This window comes from Neoarius graeffei, chromosome 13 (genome assembly GCF_027579695.1).
Source record: "Neoarius graeffei isolate fNeoGra1 chromosome 13, fNeoGra1.pri, whole genome shotgun sequence".
In the NCBI taxonomy this organism is placed as follows: Eukaryota; Metazoa; Chordata; class Actinopteri; order Siluriformes; family Ariidae; genus Neoarius; species Neoarius graeffei.
The window spans coordinates 45,499,720-45,521,978 of NC_083581.1; the positions used below are offsets into that span (position 1 = coordinate 45,499,720).

Below are 22,259 nucleotides of genomic sequence, written 5' to 3' on the forward strand. Positions count from 1 at the left end.
ATCTGTGAAACATGGTGGTGGTAGTATCATGGTTTGGGCCTGTTTTGCTGCATCTGGGCCAGGACGGCTTGCCATCATTGATGGAACAATGAATTCTGAATTATACCAGCGAATTCTAAAGGAAAATGTCAGAACATCTGTCCAGGAACTGAATCTCAAGAGAAGGTGGGTCATGCAGCAAGACAACGACCCTAAGCACACAAGTCGTTCTACCAAAGAATGGTTAAAGAAGAATAAAGTTAATGTTTTGGAATGGCCAATTCAAATTCCTGACCTTAATCCAATCAAAATGTTGTGGAAGGACCTGAAGCAAGCAGTTCATGTGAGGAAACCCACCAACATCCCAGAGTTTAAGCTGTTCTGTACGGAGGAATGGGCTAAAATAAAGGACTGATCAACAGTTACCGCAAACGTTTCGTTACAGTTATTGCTGCACAATTGGGTCACACCAGATACTGAAAGCAAAGGTTCACATACTTTTGCCACTCACAGATATGTAATATTGGATCATTTTCCTCAATAAATAAATTACCAAGTATAATATTTTTGTCTCATTTGTTTAACTGGGTTCTCTTTATCTACTTTTAGGACTTGTGTGAAAATCTGATGATGTTTTAGGTCATATTTATGCAGAAATATAGAAAATTCTAAAGGGTTCACAAACTTTCAAGCACCACTGTAAGAACTCCACCGTGGAGAGACGGAGGAATAAAAATGAAGTTTTTCATGTGCCATACCATCACAGAGATATTATCACAGATCAGACTCACTGCAGCTCATAAAGTTCTTAAATACATGAAATTTTAGGACTCAAGATTACAACTAATGTATTGACTGAAAGATATTTTCTGTTTTTCCCCAGAGTGTGTGTGTGTGTGTGTGTGTGTGTGTGTAAGAGAGAATGGCCCCAAGGCCATCTTCAGGTGAATTATGGGGTCTACACCTGATGCCCCCCCGTATTTTGGTGGATTGCTGTTTACCCAATGGGATGCTTGTCAGTCTGGAATGTTTACGTGAAGCTCCACTCATCAGCATCAAACAGCAGCTGTTCACTGAGGCCCGCAAATATCCCCTCTACCACCTGCTGCAGGTAAATACCCCCACCTAACCCCCTGCAGATAAATAGCCCCTCGCCTACCTTCTGTCGGTAAATGGTTTGGAAGGGTTATGTGTAATAAAGGTATCATATTTAAAAACAATGTTTCTGTGTAACTGATAGGAGGAGTCTTGCTACATCTTTGTGGGCGTGACCCAGGAGGCCGAGAGGGAGGAGTTTTATGATGAAACACGGCGACTATGTGACCTTCGACTCTTCCATCCTATACTAAAAGTCATCGAACCACTTGGCAACCGAGAAGAGAAAATCCTCAACCGTGAGATCGGTGTGTGTGTGCGCGTGTGTGTGTGCGCGTGTGTGTGTGTGAGAGAGAGAGAGAGATGGTGTGTGTATAACCCCTTTTTTCCACTTAGGCTTTGCTATAGGCATGCCGATATGTGAGTTTGAGCTGGTGAAGGACTCAGAAGTGCAGGACTTCAGGCGGAGCATCCTGAGTGTGTGTAGGGAAGCAATGGAGGAGCGTGAGGGAGGAGGACCACACACACATGCTCTGTATGTTTACCCCCCCAGTGTGGAGTCATCAGCACAACTACCACAACACATCTATGCCAAACTCGACAAAGGTATGTGATGGTCCTTCTGTAGAAGTCCCTGTGAATGAGCTGTTACAATAGAAACGATAATGTATTCGAACAAGCGCATTAATATAAACAGTTGTGCTGTTCTGTAAAATGAATCAACACCTTCTGACCACTCAGAATCCAGAATCCTCTGTGTCACTCTCTGTGCAGGACGTTTGATTGTTACGATTTGGGTTGTGGTATCTCCGTCTAACGCCAAGCAGAAGTACACGCTGAAGATCTCTCATGACTGCGTGCCAGAGCAGCTGATCGCCGAGGCCATCAGGAAGAAGACGCGCAGTATGCACCTGTCGGCCCAGCAGCTCCGCCTGTGTGTGCAGGAATATCAGGGACAGTACATCCTCAAGGTGTGTGGCTGCGACGAGTACCTGCTGGAGAAATACCCGCTCAGCCAGTACAAGGTGAGGATGATGTGTGTGGAGAGTAATTACAGGAGAGCCAGATGGAGGTGCTGTAGATCTTTGACTAATTGTTTTCTCTGTGTGCATGTGTGTAGTATATCCGCAGTTGTATCATTGTAGGGAAGTTGCCACACCTCATGCTGGTCAGTAAGGACAGTGTGTATGATCAGTTGCCATGCAGTGGCTTCGTTACTCCGTCATATAGTCGCCGTACGCCCCAGCCAAGCCCAAGCCCTGGAGGGGGTGACCCTGCTAATCCCCGCTCTCTCTGGACCTTCAATGCTCACACTCCACTCCGCATCAGGCTCATCTGCGCCACCTACGTCAATGTCAACATCCGGGATATCGACAAGGTGAAGCTTTGCTTTCATTCAGCTATGTTAATATGTTTGGTAACATTTTACACGATGATTCCCCTAACTATCTAAAATCTATTATTTATGATGTTAGTAACATGAACCATCAGTTCATGTTTATGTTTCTTAGCCAGTTGTCCTTTGTCATGTTCTGTCAGGCATCATCATCCACAAACTAAATGTGGGTTTGCAAAAATTCCAGATAAAATCTTTGAAGCTTGCATTTCACCAAGCATTGACATCTGCCCCAGTAGTTCCTGTTTTGCAGAAATGCTCCTGTGTTCATGAAAAGGTCCTGGGTTCATGAGTTCTGAAAAGTCCCTGGGTTTTTTAAAACTTTTCTGGGTTTCTAAAAACATTACTGGGTACTGATGCTTCCTGAAACAGGAAAAAAACAAAACAACAAAAAAACAGGAAACAGGAAGTACGAACAGTACTCTATGACACAAAAAGCTTGACAAACAGTGTTACTTAGAATAATGTACACATTTGTGCAACTTAAAACACATATACCCCATTCCCACCGACACTGAAAACTGTTTATTTACCGCTCTTATGCTGTAGTGGTGTGGTGAGGGAATGGGTGCAAAATGGTAACATTGAAATGATAATCCATCCCCTAATCTAGTAACATTAACGGTAATCTTTTGCCGCAGCTCCAGTGAGAATTGGAACCAATGGATTAATGTTTTGTGACCGGTCGTGACCTTGCTGGCGGTGACAGTGTTTTCCCCACAGGTTTGGAATATACATGTAGTGGTAGCTGGCAGAAAGGGCCGCATTACTTTCTGGCACAAAAATGGTATATTACATGTGATTTCGCACCACACTGAAATCTGCTCTACTCATGTTGATTTAAATCTGCTTTACTCACGCAGATTGACTTACAAAGAAGGAAAAGAAACACAGTTTGCTTTTTTGAGCCTGTGATTCCTGATAATAAAAACAATAATGGCCCATTAATTTCTGTTACTGACAGGAAAATAGAATGACCAAATGTACACGGACCGTTAATGCCCTTTTTAATAATTAGTTAAATAGACTAGAGAACGAAAGTGCTATTACAAAGCTAAATGCACTGACTGGACTCAAGCGCTCTATGTTGTCATGGTAACGTTGACAAGGACACATAAGGTGCACTGCTCACCGTCATGTGACCAATCATTCCAGCACAATACAGTTCCTTTTAGTGATTCAGTACATTATGTTCATTATTATTTATCTATCACTCACATTCTCGTACTTATTTGCTAAAATGGGTTGCTGTATTAAAGTCCTGCCCACCCAAGTAAAGTCTATAGCTGTATCTGAATACTCAGTATACACTAACGTAGGTTAAGTACCTACTACCTGACTGTTACTGTATGTTCTAGTACATTTGTATGCTGTGGATGTAGTAGATCATCTGGGCAGCGTTTGACTATTAAATGCCAACTGATTATTTGGACCATTGACCTGGATTAATCGAGTTTATTGAGTCAGACACCCTACGGATTATGACATGCTGCTTTTTGTATACTCTGTAGTAAGGCAGTATGAGTATTCGGGTGCAGCCGATGTGTTGGAAACACTGCGTAAATGATGATGCAGTGATACTGCAATGGAACTGTTGACACCTCCATAATCTGAATACTCACACTGCATCACTGTAAAGCAACCGGTCATAAATTCAAAACAACAAGGAAAGAAAACATCAGCAGATATGGCTGGAAACTGGACTGAATTATACATCATATCCAGTCTCACATATTTTACACGTCTCACAGAGACGTTCCGTAGCGCTCCGTAGCGGCTTATTAAATACAGTCAGGTGGGAATACACAACACCCGTTACTTTACTGTTATTAACGACTGAGTGCGAATGAAAATTTGTTATCTGGAACACGTTGTTTTTACTTTACAGAGTAATGGGTTTCATATGCGAAAGGGGCTATATTCACTCCTGTGTGTGTGTGTCTGTGTGTGTGTGTGTGTGTGTGTGTGTGTGTGTGTGTGTGTGTGTGTGTGCGCGCGTGTGGTTAGATCTATGTAAGAACTGGTATATATCATGGAGGAGAGCCTTTATGTGACAATGTCAACACACAGAGAGTTCCATGTTCCAACCCTCGGTAAAACACACACACACACACTCAAGTACACACCAACAACACACACAATGCATGACTTGCTGTTTTCTCTGTGTATGTGTATAGGTGGAATGAGTGGCTGATGTATGATATTTCTCTGACCGACCTCCCACGCGCCGCCCGTCTCTGCCTCTCCATTTGCTCCGTCAAGGGCCGCAAGGGGGCTAAAGAGGTTTGACCTTTGACCTGTGTGTCCATACAATGGAGCCTGGTATTAGCGTAGAACAGTTCTGAGCCCATTTTTCTGTGTGTGTGTGTGTGTGCGTGTGTGTAGGAGCACTGTCCGCTGGCCTGGGGGAATGTGAATCTGTTTGATTATAAGGACACACTGGTCAGTGGTAAAACGGCTCTGAGTCTGTGGCCTGTTCCACATGGACTAGAGGATCTGCTCAATCCCATCGGTGTGGCAGGATCCAACCCCAACAAGGTGTGTGTGTGTGTGTGTGTGTGTGTGTTTTTGTAGTGTTCTCCCGCATTACAATTTCTTTTGCAAACAATATTTGTTATCTCAGAAACAATGACAGAATTTACATGGAGTGAACATAGACATGTCTCTCTGTGTCTCATTGTCTGTCTCCCTCTGTCTGTCTGTCTCTCCCTGTAGGAGACTCCGTGTGTAGAGTTAGAGTTCCCCTCCTTTAATCATGCGGTGGTTTTTCCTGATGAACAACAGATTGAGGAACATGCCAACTGGATCATTTCTCGAGAGCTGGGATACAACTACTCCCTCAGCTTAGTAATACACACACACCCACACACCCTTACACCTACACACACACACACCTGCTGTCTCTCACTCTAATGCCTCTGTGTGTGTCTGTGTGTGTGGTTGTGTTCAGAGTAATCGGTTGGTGTGTGACAGCTCAATCTCTCAGGCAGAGGCTGAACAACTTCGCACTCTCTGCAACCGAGACCCACTGTATGAGCTCTCAGAGCAGGAGAAAGACTTTCTGTGGAGACATCGGTATATACACACACACAATTTTAAATCTCTCAATGCTGCAATGGCAGAATGCTATGAACACAATGCGTTGGGTTAATTCTTAGCATGTGTGTGTGTGTGTGTGTGTGTGTGTACAGACATTACTGTGTGAATATTCCAGAAAGTCTTCCCAAACTGCTTTTGTCTGTCAAGTGGAACTCACGGGATGAGGTGTCTCAGGTAAGCACACATACACACACACATACACACACGCAAAATGAAAGTTAACACTCACTCATTCTTTTTTCCTCTCCTGGTTTACCTGCGTGTGTGTGTGTGTGTGTGTGTTTAGATGTATTGTCTGCTCCGTGATTGGCCTCTCATGCAGCCTGAGTCGGCTCTGGAGTTGTTGGACTGTAATTTTCCTGACCCGATGGTGAGAGAGTTCGCTCTGCGCTGCCTCATGCAGGGACTCACTGATGACAAGATCAGCCAGTACCTCCTACAGCTTGTCCAGGTGTGTGTGCGTGCACATGTGTCATACTGAATGCTGTCCATGGGTACCTCACAGCTGCCCCACCTTTCTTTTGCCCTCTGTCCATAGTATATATATATATATATATGTATGTGTGTGTGTGTGTGTGTTGCAGGTGCTAAAGTACGAGATGTATCTGGATAATCCTCTGGCTCGGTTTCTCGTTAAGAAAGCTCTAACCAATCAGAGGATAGGACACTTCTTTTTCTGGCACCTGAAGTGAGTGACACACACACACAGAATACCATTCTGAGGAAGAAGACAATGATAATAATGCTGTGTGTGTGTGTATGTGTAGGTCAGAGATGCACAATAAGACAGTGTCTCGGCGGTTTGGTTTGTTGTTGGAGGCGTTCTGCCGGTCATGTGGCATTTACCTTAAACACCTGAACAGACAGGTGGAGGCCATGGACAAGCTGGTGAACATCACTGACACACTGAAACATGAGAAGAAGGATGAGACGCAGAAGGTACCACACACCTCTCTCACCTTACTTACACACACATGTGCACACAGCTGTCTCACCTACATACACCTGTTTCATTGTACTTTAAAACACAAACACGTGTGATCTACACACACCTGTCCCACCTAAACACACCTGTCTCATCTCACGTACATACACCTGTCTCATCCACACGCATCTATCTCATTGCACTTACACACACACCTGTCTCACCCACACACACCTGTCTCACCTACATGCACCTGTCTCACCTGCATTCATCTGTCTCAGCTCTATGCACCTGTCTCAACTACAGACACACATACACATCATCTCACTTACACACACCTATCTCACCCCCACATACCTGTCTCACCTACACACACTTGGCTCACCTTAACTACACACATCTATCTAACCTCAACTACACACACCTGTCTCACCTACACATGAATCTGTTTGACTTGTGCTGTGTTCTGATTGGTGGATGAGGTTGATGATGGGCTGTGATTGGCTGCTTCAGACTCAGATGAAGTTCCTGGTTGAACACATGTCCCGCCCTGATTACATGGAGGCTCTGCAAGGGTTCGTCTCTCCTCTGAATCCTGTACACCAACTGGGTAACCTCAGGTACACACACACATTCTCTCTCTCTCTCTCTCTCTCTCTCTCTCTCTCTCTCTCTCTCTCTCCTGAGTGTTTAACACAGAATGGACCTGCTTTAATAAAACTTCAGTGCAATGAAAAATACTAAAACTGATATTATTTTTAGGTTTTTTTTTCCCTAGGATTTTAATTTATCTCTGTTTTATTTGTCTTATAGCGGATATTCTACTTCATTTAGTGTTTTTTTTTATTTCAAGTGTACAAAAATGTCTTTTCACTGCTATCTGTAATTTTCATGATATTTTTGTTAACAGTCTAGATCAGGGGTCACCAAACTTTTTGCTCTGGGGGCCACACTGTCGTTCCTGACTGTGATGGGGGGCCGGGGTCGGGTCAGCTATATAACATAGAATTGTATGACCCAGACAAATATGACCACCAGCAGGCCTCATTGTGTAGTAGAGATTACTAGCCTGGCACAGCCATCCCCACTACTATATCCACACTACTAGATCAACACTTAATTCCTGGCACATATTTGTTTATCTTTACTAGTGGTTTGCAAAAGTAGTAATCGAGATCTTCACACTTGGTTTTAATTTGAAATACCACTGATATTCCATTTATTTATTTTCTAATAAAAATAACATCAAAGCTGTCAAGGTAAGAAACATCTGCCTAGTTGAGGTGATTGACACTGGCAAAAGTGAGTGGAAAATTATAAATTGTAGGTAGGCCTGTTGATATTATTAATAATAATTGTGTGCAGCACTTAATAAAGGTCAAATAAATAGGCCTATAAAATAAATACATTTAAAAAAACAGTGAAATTATAATATGAGCAGTAGATCAATAGATCACAGCAGTTGTGCTGTGTCCTGCACGTCATTGCTCTCATCCATGGCCAAAGCAAAAAACTCGAATTCTGATGCTTTCTCATTCAGCTGGTCATACACGTTGTCCCCCAAATCTTCGGTTCGCCTGGTCATAGTAGGTGCGGAGAGACTCACCGCGTTGAGCGCATCCTACTTGTCGGGACACACCTCCTCGGCCACAGCAAGCATGCATACTTTAACAAAGTCCCCATCAGTAAACGGCTTTCCATGGGTAGCTAGTAGGTGAGCTACCTTATAGCGAGCTCGGACAGCAGCCTGGTTGATCTGGGTTTGGTGAAGGAATACATTCTGTTGTGCAGCCAGTCCGCATTTCATCCTCCGAATCCTGTCTTCTCTTGTTTTCCCTCGCAAACTAGCATACTCTTTGTGGCGGGTTTCATAGTGACGACGCAGATTATATTCTTTGAAAACCGACACACTTTCTTTACATACAAGACAAACTGCACGGTCCTTACACTGAACGAAAAAATAATCGGTGGTCCACTGTTGTTTAAAAACTCTGCACTCTCTGTCAGCTTTTCGCTGACCACTAGCCATTTTACTGTCCTGAACACTGACAGTTTTCTGCGCATGCGCTGCCTGTCACTGCTTGATCGCGAGCATATGACGAAAATTTGGAAAATATGAATAGTTCATTTTATAACTAAATACCAATTTTAATTGATAAAATCAACAAAATACAAGATGCAGACGTTATTATTTGTCAAAAAGCAATTTAAAAAAAAAATAGGCCATGACCACTTTTGGGGATTGCCTCATAGGGCTGGTTCAAGTGGTGGGGGGCAGAGGGGCTGGGGGGCCGGTCAAAGGGGGGTGGCGGGCCGGAGTCGGCCCGCGGGCCGTAGTTTGGTGACCCCTGGTCTAGATGGTCTGTATTTGTGTGTCAGGTTGGAGGAGTGCAGGATCATGTCTTCAGCGAAGCGTCCTCTCTGGCTGAACTGGGAGAATCCTGACATCATGAGTGAACTTCTCTTCACCAACAATGAGATTATCTTCAAAAATGGAGACGGTGAGAGTGTGTTTTCAGTGAATCAGATCATTCGATTCAGCTGTCCAAAAAGAGTCGACTCCTTTGGCTCCCAAATTATTTTATATTTTATATTTGTTTTTCTAAACTGAATGAAGTTTCCTTGCCTGACTATGAGTGAAAGTGTTTCCTGAAATCTAACTCTACTTTCTAATTGAACAAAATAACATGACTTTAAAATGCATTTTATTTAAAAAAAATTGTTAAACCAAATACAGTAAGCATTAAGGTTACTACACACGCACGCACGCACGCACACACACACACACACACACACACACACACACACACACACACACACACACACATGTACGTCTCAGCATTACACTAACACACCGCTCAGATGTTTCTGTAGTATTTTGATTAAATGATGCTGCAGGAGTGATGACATCGCTGACGTGGCTGTAATGTGCTGTGTGTTACAGACTTGAGGCAGGACATGCTGACTTTGCAGATCATTAAGATCATGGAGAACATTTGGCAGAATCAGGGACTTGATTTGCGGTGAGACTTTCAAACCAATCACAGTCCACACACACACAGTCAATCAGAACCATCCAGATCCAATATTCAGCCATTCACAGCCCATTAGTCTGCAGCTTCAGATATTTACACGTCACATCACTGCCACTATTACATCCACAGAACTATCACTCAGACCAATCCAATTATACCAATGTACAGCATTGGCCAATCACAGCGCAGTCTGTCTGTTTGTCTCTTGCTGTCTGTCTCTCACCCTTTCTCTCTCTGTCTCTCAATTTCAAGTTCACATTCAAAGTGTGCTTTATTGGAATGACCATTTTAACAATGTTGCCAAATCAGCTTAATGTAAAAATTATACAAACAATAACAACAAATAAAGGAATAGAAAAACAATAATGAATAAAACAGACTATAAATGCAAATAGACGTTAACTAATTTACAAACGTATATGTAGTAATTACAGAAGGATATGTAGTATTGAATTAATTTATATAAATTACAGAGCCATATAGAATATTAAATAGTGTTAGGATTGGATTAGAAGTGATTTGTTATTCTTCTATGATGAAGAGTGAGTATGAACGTAGCTGCCAGCATATGGAACATATATAGATTTATGTGGTAAACAAAAAGTGTTTTAAAAAAAACAAAATGTTTTATATTTTAGATTGTGGGCGGCACGGTGGTGTAGTGGTTAGCGCTGTCGCCTCACAGCAAGAAGGTCCGGGTTTGAGCCCCGTGGCCGGCGAGGGCCTTTCTGTGTGGAGTTTGCATGTTCTCCCTGTTTCCGCGTGGGTTTCCTCCGGGTGCTCCAGTTTCCCCCACAGTCCAAAGACATGCAGGTTAGGTTAACTGGTGACTCTAAATTGACCGTAGGTGTGAGTGTGAATGGTTGTCTGTGTCTATGTGTCAGCCCTGTGATGACCTGGCGACTTGTCCAGGGTGTATTTCGCCCGTAGTCAGCTGGGATAGGCTCCAGCTTGCCTGCGACCCTGTAGAACAGGATAAAGCGGCTAGAGATAATGAGATGAGATGAGATTTTAGATTGTTCAAAGTAGCCACTGTTTAACTCGATGACGCTTTACACACTATTAGCATTATCTTAACCAGCTTCATGAGGTAGTCACCTGGAATGCTTTTCAATTAACAGGTGTGCCTCATCAAAAGTTAATTAGCATAATTTCTTTCCTTCTTAATGTGTTTGAGCTCAAACAGTAAATAGTAAATACAAGTCCAATTCCAAAAAAGTTGGGATGCTGTGTAAACTGCAAATAAAAACAATGCAGTAATTTGAAAATCATGGAAACCCTATATTTCATTGAAAATAGTACATAGACAACATATCAAATGTTGAAACTGAGAAATTTTGTTTTATGAAAAATATTTGCTCATTTTGAATTTGATGTCAGAAACACATTTCAAAAAAGTTGGGACAGGCATGTTTACCACTGTGTTGCATCACCTCTACTTTTAACAACACTCTGTAAACGTTTGGGAACTGAAGAGACCAGTTGCTGTAGTTCTGAAAGTGAAATGTTGTCTCATTCTTGCCTGATATACAATTTCAGTTGCTGAACAGTTCAGGGACTCCTTTGTCATATTTTGCACTTCATAATGCACCAACTGTTTGAAATGGGAGACAGGTCTGGACTGCAGGCAGACCAGTTTAGCACCTGGACTCTTTTACTACGGAGCCATGCAGTTTTAATATGTGCAGAAAGTGGTTTGGCATTGTCTTGCTGAAATAAACCAAGCTTTCCCTGAAAAATATTTCATCGAGATGGCAGCATATATTGCTCTGAAATGTGTATATATCGTTCAGCATTAATGATGCCTTGCCAAATGTACAAGCTACCCATGTCGTGTGCACTAATGCAGTGTTTCTTAACCACTGGGCCACAACCATCTAGTGGGCTGTAAATTTTTTTTCCAAGTTGAAGTTAATTTTTTTACTCGTAGTAGGGTACAATTGCTGGGATGCACCCAATGTCACATCCACCTCATTAAGCTACGGCCACGCTACAGCTCATGATGGATTATCAGTGAAAATGAGGCATTTTGGTGGCGATATACAGTGGGGCAAAAAAGTATTTAGTCAGCCACCAATTGTGCAAGTTCTCCCACTTAAAAAGATGAGAGAGGCCTGTAATTTTCATCATAGGTACACTTCAACTATGAGAGACAGAATGAGGGGAAGAATCCAGGAAATCACATTGTAGGATTTTTAATGAATTAATTGGTAAATTCCTTGGTAAAATAAGTACCGTATTTTTCGGACTATAAGTCGCACTTTTTTTCATGGTTCGGCTGGCCATGCGACTTATACTCCGGTGCAACGTATATATGTTTTTTTCACCGCGAGAGGGCGATGTAGCTTTGCATGCAAGTATGTGCCGTTTACTCTATTAATACCACTGAAAGAAAAAAAACTGACAACAAAAAAACAAATTAGCATTACAACAACGACTGAACAGAAATATGCTGCCAAAAAGAAACTCATATACTGCTGAATTCAAGCTGCAAGTAATTAAATATGCAGCCGAAAATGGTAATAGTGCAGCTGAACGAAAGTTTGGATGCAGTGAAAAACTTGTTAGGGACTGGAGAAAAGCGGAGGATAATTTGAAGGGAATGAAAAAACCAAAAAAAGCTAACCGAGGGCTAAAGGCTAGATGGCCACGTTTAGAAGAGGAGGTATACAAATGGGTCCTCGAACAACGCGCTGCCAGAAGAGGCCTGTCAACTGTGCAGTTACGGCTCCATGCTCAGGTAATTGCCAAGGCAATGGATATAGCGGACTTTGCAGGGGGTCCGTCTTGGTGTTACCGCTTTATGCAACGTAACCGCCTCTCTATCCGAGCACGGACAACCGTGTGTCAAAAACTGCCGGCCGACTTCCAAGTCAAAATCGATAACTTCCGCGAGTTTCTGACAAATGAAGTAGCTGAGCACAACGTGACACCAGACCATATCATCAACATGGATGAAGTCCCCCTTACATTTGACATCCCCATGGGCCGAAGTGTCGCAGAAAAGGGGGTAAAGACTGTGAACATAGTGACAACGGGTCATGAGAAGTCACACTTCACAGTGGTGCTGGCATGCTGTGGAGACGGAACGAAGTTGCCTCCAATGGTCATCTTCAAACGCAAAACGATGCCGAAAATTGAATGCCCCCCCTCAGTTGTTCTGGCCGTGAATGAGAAGGGGTGGATGGACCAGGACATGATGAACGTGTGGCTGACAAAGTGCTATGCCAAGCGTCCGGATGGGTTCTTCAAAACACGCAAGGCCCTGCTTGTGATGGACAGTATGCGGGCGCACATCACACCACAGTTTAAAGAAAAATTGAAGGCTTACAACTCCATCCCTGCCATCATTCCTGGAGGCTTGACAAAAGTGCTCCAGCCACTGGACATCTCGGTGAACCGGAGCTTCAAGGCAGTTCTGCGACAACTGTGGGAGCAGTGGATGATTGATGGGGAACACAGCTTCACGGCAACTGGGAGGATGCGCCATGCAACTTTCCTTGATGTCATCGGGTGGATTGACAAAGCATGGGCTTCAGTGAAAATGGGAACCATCCTGTCGGGGTTTCGAAAGGCTGGAATAATAACTGGAGCTGATGCTGAGTCTGACAACAGCCACGCAGAAGAAGAGGAAACGGCGCTTCGTCTGCCGCTGGAGTTGGCAGAGTTGTTCATAAGCGACACTGAGGATGAGGAATTCAACAGATTTGCTGATTTGGAGTGAAATCGTCAACTTGATTGACCTGTGTCTTATTATTAATGATAGGCCTATAGTTATTTAAATAAGTTATGTAATGATTTTAGGCCTAAAAGTGAAACAAAGCTGTTGTTCATTTAATGTATTTGTTTTCATTCCAGTGAATAAAAAAATAGTTTGCTCCCATATTCAAAAGTTGTTTAAATGAATTTAAAGTATCCAAGTTTAACAAAGATTATTTACATTAAGTAATAAAACCAACGTATTTGGAGGCGGCGTGGCTCAGTCGACTAAGGCGCCATACCATAAATCTGGGGAACCGGGTTCGATTCCGACCCGAGGTCATTTCCCGATCCCTCCCCGTCTCTCTCTCCTGCTCATTTCCTGTCTCTACACTGTCCTATCCAATAACGGTGAAAAAAGCCCAAAAAAAATCTTTAAAAAATTTTATTTATTTCAATTTAGGAAAATCTGAAATAATTGCTTTGGTTCAACCATCAGAAATTGGTTTACATGAAGTTAAATATTTCAGGTCAAATCAAATGAATTATTTATATTGTATAACACTACAATATTAGGTGTGATCGATTACCTCAATTTTTTTAATTTGAGCCAGTGTTTAATTTTTTTCAGTGTGTAGGCTATTGAATAACTTGATGTTACGGTACATATTCAGCCAGTTTTTCTCTGGGCTATTATAAATGATTTTGTTTTGCATTTTTAAAAATAACTCTCCTTCCAAGATGAACTTTATTCTTCGTCTCTGATGTTATGGTGTTAATGGTCTGAATAACGTTTAATGTTTTTATCTGATATGACGTTAACTGGCAGGCGCACTTTCTGCCTGTTTTTTTCTCTGAGCGGTTGTTGTTGGGTTTTTTTTCACTAGACGGTTGTTTTTACTACCGTACCTGTCTTTAGAGATGATATACCTATAGCCTACTTGGCCTCTGATTTGATGAAATAAAATTCGACAAAAATGAAGAATGACACTCCTCGATGATGACTACAGCTTTAATAACAAAGATGAAAGAGCCATGGGGCGATAATAAGCCCTACCGGTAAAAATATTCTAAAAGCAAACTCATTAATGCATTAGTTATAATAATAATATAGGCTATTAGTAATAACGATAGTGATAGTATTAAAGATAGTAGTAGATATTTAAAATAATCAGACTAAGCTACTTACAGGGCAAAGGGCGCGTTATCACTGCTCAGCTGTTCGTTTATTAAATAAACAATGCAGTCGCAGTAACCACGCGCCGCTTATCAGATAGAATCACAGATTCTATGGATAGAATAACCCTTCAAAAAAGTGCGACTTATAGTCCGGTGCGACGTATATATGTTTTTTTCATCTTCATAATGCATTTTTTGGCTGATGCGACTTAAACTCCGGAGCGACGTATAGTCCGGAAAATACGGTATTTGGTCACCTACAAACAAGCAATATTTCTGGCTCTCACAGACCTGTAACTTCTTCTTTAAGAGGCTCCTCTGTCCTCCACTCATTACCTGTATTAATGGCACCTGTTTCAACTCGTTATCAGTATAAAAGACACCTGTCCACAACCTCAAACAGTCACACTCCAAACTCCACTATGGTCAAGACCAAAGAGCTGTCAAAGGACACCAGAAACAAAATTGTAGACCTGCACCAGGCTGGGAAGACTGAATCTGCAATAGGTAAGCAGCTTGGTGTGAAGAAATCAACTGTGGGAGCAATTATTAGAAAATGGAAGACATACAAGACCACTGATAATCTCCCTCGAGCTGGGGCTCCACGCAAGATCTCACCCCGTGGGGTCAAAATGATCACAAGAACGGTGAGCAAAAATCCCAGAACCACACGGGGGGACCTAGTGAATGACCTGCAGAGAGCTGGGACCAAAGTAACAAAGGCTACCATCAGTAACACACTATGCCGTCAGGGACTCAAATCCTGCAGTGCCAGACGTGTCCCCCTGCTTAAGCCAGTACATGTCCAGGCCCGTCTGAAGTTTGCTAGAGAGCATTTGGATGATCCAGAAGAAGATTGGGAGAATGTCATATGGTCAGATGAAACCAAAATAGAACTTTTTGGTAAAAATTCAACTTGTCGTGTTTGGAGGAGAAAGAATGCTGAGTTGCATCCAGAGAACACCATACCTACTGTGAAGCATGAGGGTGGAAACATCATGCTTTGGGGCTGTTTTTCTGCAAAGGGACCAGGACGACTGATCCGTGTAAAGGAAAGAATGAATGGGGCCATGTATCATGAGATTTTGAGTGAAAACCTCCTTCCATCAGCAAGGGCATTGAAGATGAAACATGGCTGGGTCTTTCAGCATGACAATGATCCCAAACACACCGCCCGGGCAACGAAGGAGTGGCTTCGTAAGAAGCATTTCAAGGTCCTGGAGTGGCCTAGCTAGTCTCCAGATCTCAACCCCATAGAAAATCTTTGGAGGGAGTTGAAAGTCCGTGTTGCCCAGCGACAGCCCCAAAACATCACTGCTCTAGAAGAGATCTGCATGGAGGAATGGGCCAAAATACCAGCAACAGTGTGTGAAAACCTTGTGAAGACTTACAGAAAACGTTTGACCTCTGTCATTGCCAACAAAGGGTATATAACAAAGTATTGAGATGAACTTTTGTTATTGACCAAATACTTATTTTCCACCATAATTTGCAAATAAATTCTTTAAAAATCAGACAATGTGATTTTCTGGATTTTTTTTTTCTCATTTTGTCTACCTATGATGAAAATTACAGGCCTCTCTCATCTTTTTAAGTGGGAGAACTTGCCCTTTTGGGAGAATTGGTGACTGACTAAATACTTTTTTGCCCCACTGTACATATGAGCTAACAGTTGTGGTCAGACAGTAGGTGAACACTTGACTGTTGCGCCTTTGCGTGCTTGAGTCTGGTGCAGCTCGAGTGGCCGCGTGCGCTCATGTAGCGCGTTGTGTGCACGCTAGGGACCCAATCGTTATGGGAAACACCTGGTACTGATTTGAGCGCAATCAGCAGATACAGACGCTGTTTTCACAGAGGCTTTGCGAAGCATTATCACTGTCATGTTTGTTTCTAGCCATGTTTATAACACTGTTTAAATATTCTGCTCTCTGTTTTGCTTTTGTAAATATCACGCCTGCTAATAAACGCTCTTCTTGCATTTAGATCCGTCTACCACCCTCTATTTTGTAGTATCTTGATCCCCAGAGCTTTAACCCAGCCACATGTAAAAAGTTGTATGCCTCCATGCTCTTCCAGGTTTTTATCTGTTTGTTCATGTAGAACGATGTCTGCAGCACCAGGTAGTTTGAGATGTCGGGGAACTCAGCGGATGGATAATTTTCCAACTCATAGGAAAAATCCTTCTTTGTTAGCATGTAAGGATCTAATCCCATTGAGTGGTTTCTATATCCACTTCTTTTGAATATACTTCTTGGTTTTAATAAGTTGCTTGTTTGTTGTACACAAACATGGCAATAAGTTCTTGTGTTAATTGAACAGATGTCACTTCTGGATTATTAATCCCTTTTGACTGAGAATGCCCTACATACATGGTTTTATGTTGGCTTCTGGCACATCCATACAGTTTTAAATACAATACCTACAATTAAAAACAGTTTGTTTTTATTGCATTTATTTAATTCCTGGGCTCCCATCTGTAACAGGGAGTGATGTCGCATCCCATTAATACACTTTACAGTAGATTATTAGATTCTAAGAGAATAGATAAGCCAAAATAATTGGGGATTTTTTTAATGGGCCCCAACTCATTACAAATATGAATAGGTGGGCCTCAAAGCAGAAAAGGTTGAGAACCCCTGCACTAATGCACCCTCATACCATCAGAGATACTGGCTTTTGAACTGTGCATTGATAGCAAGCCGGATGGTCCCTCTCCTCTTTAGCCTGGTGGATGTGGTGTCCATGATTTCTAAAAAGAATTTCTACTTTTGATTCATCAGACCTCGGCATGGTTGTCCACTTTGCATCAGTCCCTTGTAAAAGAGTTCGGGCCCAGAGAAGGTGGTGGTGTTTCTGGATATTGTTTATATCTGGTTTTAACTTGCATTTGTGGATGCAGTAATGAACTGTTTTCATGGACAATGGTTTTCTGAAGTGTTCCTGAGCCTATACAGTGATTTTCCACTACAGACACGTGTCTGCTTTTAATGCAGTATCTCCTGAGGGCCTGAAGATCACAGGCATCCAGTGTCAGTTTTCAGCCTTGTCTCTTGCATACAGAGATTTCTCCAGATTCTCTGAATCTTTTAATGACATTGTGTACCATAGATGATGTGATCCCCAAATTGATTGCAATTTTACATTGAGGAATGTTATTCTTAAATTGTTGCACTGTTTGCCCACACAGTCTTTCACAGAGCAGTGAACCCCTCCAAATCTTTACTTCTGAGACTCCGCCCCTTTGGGATGCTCTTTTTATACCCAATCATGTTAATGACTTGTTGCCAATTAACCAAATTAGGGTTTTTTTTTAGCATTACACAACTTTTTCAGTGTTTTGTTGCCCCTGTCCCAACTTTTCTGAAATGTGTTGCTGACATCAAATTCAAAATGAGCATATATTTTTCAAAAAACAATAAAATTTCTCAGTTTCAACTTTTGAGATGTTGTCTTTGTACTATTTTCAATGAAATATAGGGTTTCCCTGATTTGCAAATTATCGCATTCTGTTTTTATTTACAGTTTACACAGCGTCCCAACTTTTTTGGAATTGGGGTTGTAATAAAAAATACAGTAAATAGCCTTATTCCACAACTGTAGTAATCCATATTTTGTTAAGAATCACTCAACTAAGTAAAGGGAAGCAACTTCCATCGTTACTTTAAGACATTAAGTCCCTTTTAATTAATAAAAATAAACCATTGGATTAGAAATTAGAAGGTGTGTCCAAACTTTTGACTGGTAATGTACATTTTCTCTCTCTCTCTCTGTGCGATTGTCTGCAGGATGTTGCCGTACGGGTGTCTCTCTATCGGGGACTGTGTGGGTCTGATTGAGGTGGTGAGGAACTCCTTCACTATAATGCAGATTCAGTGTAAAGGAGGCCTAAAGGGAGCGCTGCAGTTTAACAGCAACACACTGCATCACTGGATCAGAGAAAAGAACAAGGGGGACACGTGAGACACACACACACATACGCACACACTTTAGTTTAATATAACCCATCATTCTTTGGAAAAGAGCATGTGATCAAATTACTCTCTCTCTCTCTCTCTCTCTCTCTCTCTCTCTCACACAGTTATGATAGTGCGATTGATCTGTTCACTCGTTCATGTGCTGGTTATTGTGTAGCCACGTTTATCCTTGGCATTGGAGACAGACACAATAGTAACATTATGGTCAAAGAGAATGGACAGGTAACGCACGTCCACACACACACACACACACACACACACACACACACACACAATCGCTATAATTAAGCATTATCCCACTCGCGGTTGTGCTGTTGTACTGAATATCAACCCGGGTATGATTCGATCGCAGGCACGAGTGCTGTAGATAATCACTGCCGAGCTGATATTCAGTACAACAGCATGAGCTCAAGTGTGATATTGCTTTTATACAACAGTTCTATAAATGAGAAATTAATAATAATATCCAATAAGTGACATTTTGGGGACAATATGGCCAAATGTTCTGTTTATTTTTGTTCCATGAGTGGAAATAGATCTCCAAGAAACAACATTCAATTTATAGCATGTTGGCTAGCTGGCTAGCTCACACTGATTTCTACATTCCCTTTAAAGGTGCTTCTGGTACAGTTGGCCTCCCTTCTTACTTTTCATCTTCATCTGATTCCTGATCAGTCGATTGTCATGTCTGCTGATGATGTCACTAACACTACTGTAGTAACCATTTCAAAGTAGAAAGTGGAATTTTACCTGCCGAACACAGACAAATGGAGTGATACACACAGTGATACACACAGTGAAACGTCCCAGTGCTGTTCTGCAAAATATCAGCACTCTTGGAACGCAGCTTGACTAATCAAATTAGTGGACCAGACTAACTGTTGTATAATGTGCAACAAATACCATTGTGCTCCTTCTCTCTCTTTCGCACTGTCTTATTTTCTCTGTCGGGCTCTCTGTCTCACTCTCTGTGTCTTACTCTGTGTCCCACTCGCTCTGCCTCACTCACTCTGTGTCTCTCTGTAGTTGTTCCATATAGACTTTGGACATTTTCTGGATCATAAGAAGAAGAAGTTTGGTTATAAGCGTGAACGCGTCCCCTTTGTCCTCACACAGGACTTCCTCATCGTCATCAGCAAAGGAGTGCAGGAGTGTACCAAGACCAAGGAGTTTGAGAGGTGTATATACACACACACACACACACACACACACACACACACACACACAAATACACTCTACATCACTGACAGACAGACAGAGAAAACGCGTTTATTTAAACAGTCTGGATTGTGATTGGTCAGAAGATGATTAATTTTCTAGAACAGCAGCTCTTGACAATAGTGCAGCCGCAAATCACAGGTTTATATTAATGCACTTGTTCTAATACGTTATCGTTTCTATAATAACAGCTCATTCACAGGGACGTGTATAGCGGACTCACCACATGAAAGGATTTTTAAAAATTGATGATGATGATGTAAGTTTTCTGTAGGGAGAAATGTGTTTATATAACATATCTGGACGGAGTCTCCAATGTCAGTGCTACATTTTTGATGAGTTTAGGCTTTGTGCTTATAGGAAAGGGATTAACTTTCACCTCATTATACCACCCCATTATGGATTATTTTCCTATAACTGCACATCACAAAGTATTTTATTCCTTATCTTGCTTGATAGTTACACATTTTAGGTGTCAAGTGTGGTAAAGAGTATTAACTAACTAAACTTGTAACTATGGGGATGACTTCTTTGCAACATAAATTTAACGATTATGGCCTTTACACACTGGATACAACACAAAATTGCAATGCAGAAATGTGAAAAATTTGTGTACAAATTTTTTTGCAGAGAAAGTATGCACACCAAGTTCAATGAGAATTTTTAAAAATATGTTGCTTCCTGTTTTGTGCATGTTTCATACTGGTTTTGCGCCACACACAAAAAAAGGCCTTTAAACAGAAAATGTTCACTATGAGACATCTGTAAATGTGTTCCTCAGTTCTGTCTACTGGGTTTATCAGATTGCAGGCCTTCACTTGTGTGTGTGTGTGTGTGTGTGTGTGTGTGTGTGTGTGTGTGTGTGTGTGTGTGTGTGTGTGTGTGTGTGTAGATTTCAGGAGATGTGTTACAAAGCATACCTGGCAATCCGTCAGCATGCAGGTCTCTTTATTAACCTGTTCTCATTGTTGCTGGGCTGTGGGATGCCCGAGCTGCAGAGCTTCGATGACATCGCCTACCTGAGGAAAACCCTTGCTCTGGAAAAGAGCCAGCAGGAGGCTCTGGAGTACTTCACCAAGCAGATGAATGATGCCCACCATGGCGGTTGGACCACCAAGATGGACTGGATCTTCCACACCATACGGCACATGCCCAATGAGCACTGACACACACAAAAACACACACACTTTCAAGACTACTCTGGAGATCTGCTGGAACAACGAGGAATCAAAGAACAGCTACAGATGAGGTAACCACAAAGACTCTTGTAAAACTTAGAGGACAGTGGGAGCCTTTGATGCACATTTATTATATATGTACACACACACACACACACACACACACACACACACACACACACACACACACACACACTACATTCCTGCACTACTATTATTAGAGCACTGCACTAAGTAGGGACGATAAAGTCGCTACAGTATTACAGAAAAACTGGATATGCACAGTTATTATACACACACACACACACACACACACACACACACACACACACACACACACAGCTGCACTATGATGTCGGGACCATAAATTGAGTGTGAGTGTAATATGTGATAAGTTCTGAAATTCACATTTGAAGTTTATTTTCCTTTTGCTGATGATGACCTGCAAAAAGCTCTTCTCCAATCAACTACCACTAACTCTGCACTACAGGTCCTCAGGGTTTCACAGAAGTCAAAGGTCAAGCTTTGGTGCCAAAATGGAGGTCAAAATCTGCCTCCAGCACATATGTCCCATAATGCACTGCAAACCTGAAAAACCTGATACGCTTGAGTAGCATGATCACGAGGATGTGATAGTCTTCCACAGTAAACTCTTACTACACTTTTAGGGAAAATGATGCAATGTTACTGTTTGTGTGAAAGAGCTTTAAAACCAGCGTCACTGTGAAAGCAATCTGACCCTCTGACCAGCTCAGAACATGCGCTTAACAATCAATCTGATCAATCAATCATCCTTTCTAAAGCTTTAAATTGTATTTTCCAAGTTAAAAGTTCATCAGACTTTCCCAATGATGGTGAAATAAAATCATGAAATATAAACAATACTGTAATTTGTTAGAAATGCTCCATCTACAACTCCTTCAGTGTCTTGCTCAGTCTGACTCTAAAAAGGTCTAAGTCTAAAATTTCTGAATTTATTTATCAATTCAATCTCATTCTTAAACAGAAGCTGTGAAATATATTTTCTGTTTAAAATCAAATAAATTTTATCAACTTAACTAATGAATTGACATCATTAATTACTTGTAATGCAAAAGAGAAATTGGATTACACGTTATTTATTGTGAACAAACTTAACATAAATCAGCATTTCACACCTGTACGCTATAATCAACTTAATAAAAGCCTCAATTATATTACTGTATTTGCACAATTTGTAATTAAATTATAGCTCAGTTGTAGAATGAGCTAAAATACATGTTGCAATTGATCTTATTGATGAATCAATTATCTCTCTTATTGTTAAACTTCAGTTCTTTTCCTAGCTAAATGTTGGTACTTTCACTCACTACCCAGCTTACTTAATTATATTTTAAGAAGCTAATTTGGGTTTTCCTAAATAAAATACATGTATGAGTGGAAATGTCCAACAAATTTACATCAGTTAACAGCATCTTAAATGATCATATTATGACATACATG

General features: G+C 41.5%; 1 protein-coding gene across 5 annotated transcripts; it reads left to right on the forward strand.

The window, feature by feature from the left end:
* Nucleotides 1–877: 877 nt before the first annotated feature.
* Nucleotides 878–21,659, forward strand: zgc:158659 (uncharacterized protein LOC791141 homolog). Of its 5 annotated transcripts, none has more exons than XR_009656163.1 (22): nucleotides 878–1,090; nucleotides 1,220–1,382; nucleotides 1,471–1,680; nucleotides 1,849–2,099; nucleotides 2,195–2,452; nucleotides 4,478–4,563; nucleotides 4,648–4,753; nucleotides 4,856–5,008; nucleotides 5,186–5,317; nucleotides 5,421–5,545; nucleotides 5,662–5,743; nucleotides 5,856–6,020; nucleotides 6,154–6,257; nucleotides 6,337–6,508; nucleotides 7,008–7,114; nucleotides 8,874–8,995; nucleotides 9,439–9,517; nucleotides 18,193–18,363; nucleotides 18,486–18,603; nucleotides 19,408–19,559; nucleotides 20,492–20,848; nucleotides 21,230–21,659. XR_009656163.1 is itself a non-coding variant. In XM_060937830.1 (21 exons), exons 1-21 carry the CDS (start codon nucleotides 902–904, stop codon nucleotides 20,763–20,765), a joined length of 3,219 nt encoding a protein of 1,072 aa, XP_060793813.1. In that variant the 5' UTR covers nucleotides 878–901; the 3' UTR covers nucleotides 20,766–21,659. The 5 variants fall into 5 exon arrangements, 3 of the variants coding, with proteins under 3 accessions (XP_060793813.1, XP_060793814.1, XP_060793815.1); XR_009656162.1 differs by having other exon boundaries at nucleotides 21,268–21,659; XM_060937830.1 differs by having other exon boundaries at nucleotides 20,492–21,659.
* Nucleotides 21,660–22,259: the final 600 nt, after the last annotated feature.